General features: G+C 28.6%; 1 protein-coding gene across 1 annotated transcript in view; it reads right to left on the bottom strand.

Moving 5' to 3' along the window:
- The window catches only part of osbpl5 (oxysterol binding protein-like 5), a 53,929-nt gene that overhangs the window by 1,354 nt on the left and 50,532 nt on the right, over positions 1-2,043 (bottom strand). The window contains exons 19-20 of the mRNA XM_016469572.1: positions 1,498-1,627; positions 939-1,053 (exon numbers count right to left, since the gene is read on the bottom strand). Of these exons, the coding sequence (XP_016325058.1) occupies positions 939-1,053; positions 1,498-1,627 (245 nt within the window). The remainder of the gene's footprint in view (positions 1-938; positions 1,054-1,497; positions 1,628-2,043) is intronic.

Genomic DNA, 2,043 nt, shown 5'->3' with positions numbered 1-2,043 from the left:
TTGAATTTTATTTTTGATTGTATATATATATATATATATATATATATATATATATTTGTTTTCTAATCCATACTTTTATTTTATAACATACTGTTTTATTTAAAAATAAATATTTTGTATTTAATACATATTTTTGTTTTATAATAAACTTTTTTGTTTTAGAATGAATATCATTCTTTTAGAATAAATATTTTTGTTTTAAAATAAATATTTATTTTGCTTTTAGAATTCATATTTTTTATTTAAAAATACATTATTTTATTTAATAATACATTTATTTATTTTAGTATTTATTATTTTATAATAAATTGTTTTTAAATATTTTTTTACCTTTGTATTTCATTATCATATCATTTTTATTTTATAATAATTTTTATAATAAATATTTTAATTTTACAAGAGTTTTGTGTTTTATCTTATCTATTTTATTTAAAAACACATTTATTTTAGATTTTTTTTATTTTAGAATAAAATGATTGTTTTAGAATAAGTGTTATTTTAATTATTTTGTTTTATTTTAGAATAAATATATTTTTAATTCATATATTTTTTATTTGAATACACATTTATTTTAGAACAAGTTGTTTAATTTTAGAATAAATTATTTTATTTGGGTTTTTTACTCTGTCTAATCAGCCCGATTTTTAATAACTTTTTTATAGGTACTTAAAACTCCAAATTGTTTGTATAGGTGCAGCTAGTTTACTGTAATATACAGCGTAAAGTCCATTTCTTTTAGTCCGTTACAGTCTAATGGATCTGAGACACATAAAGCACAAAGCGGATGGTTGAAGTTTGAAAATCTGATTGGATTAGTCACGTCTGAAGCTTTTGTAACAGTCTACCGTCAGACTGCAGAACTATTTTAATTGCCGGAGGAACTATTTATTCAGCTCTTAGAATGGAGCTGTGTATTTGTGTATGGCTTGATGACTGGCCTTCATTGTCGGATGACTCATGGTTGGGTTCTGGTGTGCTGCTGCTGCTCTCTGTGTTCTGACTGCAGCTGGACGGCTGGCTGCTCGACTTCCTGTGTTTGCCGTTCACCCGCACCTGAGAAACACATGTCTGTCAACCAAACACACCCTATAACAACATTATAGTATTTACCATAATTATTAATAATAATAATACTAATAATACTAATAATAATATATAATAAAAACATATACACCACTGAAAATTTGGGTATCAGTTAATTTTGCTTGTATCATATTATTTTTCTGTAGCATTCGTGTATGATAATGAATAAGCGTCTATACATGACAAATAATAAAACAACACACACACACACACACACACACACTTGTGTTTATTATGTGCTTTTCTGGTGTGCTGCTGCTGCTCTCTGTGTTCTGACTGCAGCTGGACGGCTGGCTGCTCGACTTCCTGTGTTTGCCGTTCACCCGCACCTGAGAAACACATGTCTGTCAACCAAACACACCCTGAAGGGCCAGCAGGTCACCTACATGAACACTAGGAACCTGTGGGACTCACCTTCTGCTGTGCAGCCCAGTTCTGGCTGTAGGCGAAGCTGCTGCGCTGGCGCTGGGATTTCTCTTTTGTCTGGATGACGCCGTCTTTCTCAAACTGTAGCAGACAGTGCTCCGGATCCCACGCCTCAGTGCTGAGAACAGAATTGGGACGAGGAGATTATTAGTTACTGGAACACTGCCAAATTTGTGGTTCTGTAATTTTCATTTAGCAATAAAAAATGCTTGGAAAAAAGCAATGATTTACACATTTAAGATTAAAATATTAAAAATAATAAATAAAAATACTGTAATTCACTTATTAATGTTGATTACAATAAATAGAACATTCATATTCATAAAAATAAATAAAATATACACAATTTTTTATAATATTATAGTTAATAATAATAATAATAATAATATGTAATAAAAGCATATACATAATTGAAAAGTAGGGTATCAGTTAATTTGGCTTTTATATTATTTTTCTTTAGCATTTGTGTATGATAATTAATAAGCGTCTATATATGAAAAATAATAAAACAAAACACACACACACACACACACA

Source organism: Sinocyclocheilus anshuiensis, unplaced genomic scaffold (genome assembly GCF_001515605.1).
Source record: "Sinocyclocheilus anshuiensis isolate Anshui unplaced genomic scaffold, SAMN03320099.WGS_v1.1 scaffold532, whole genome shotgun sequence".
Lineage (NCBI taxonomy): Eukaryota > Metazoa > Chordata > Actinopteri > Cypriniformes > Cyprinidae > Sinocyclocheilus > Sinocyclocheilus anshuiensis.
Note: the sequence above shows the minus strand (reverse complement) of the source record. Positions and strands in the feature narration are given on the sequence as shown.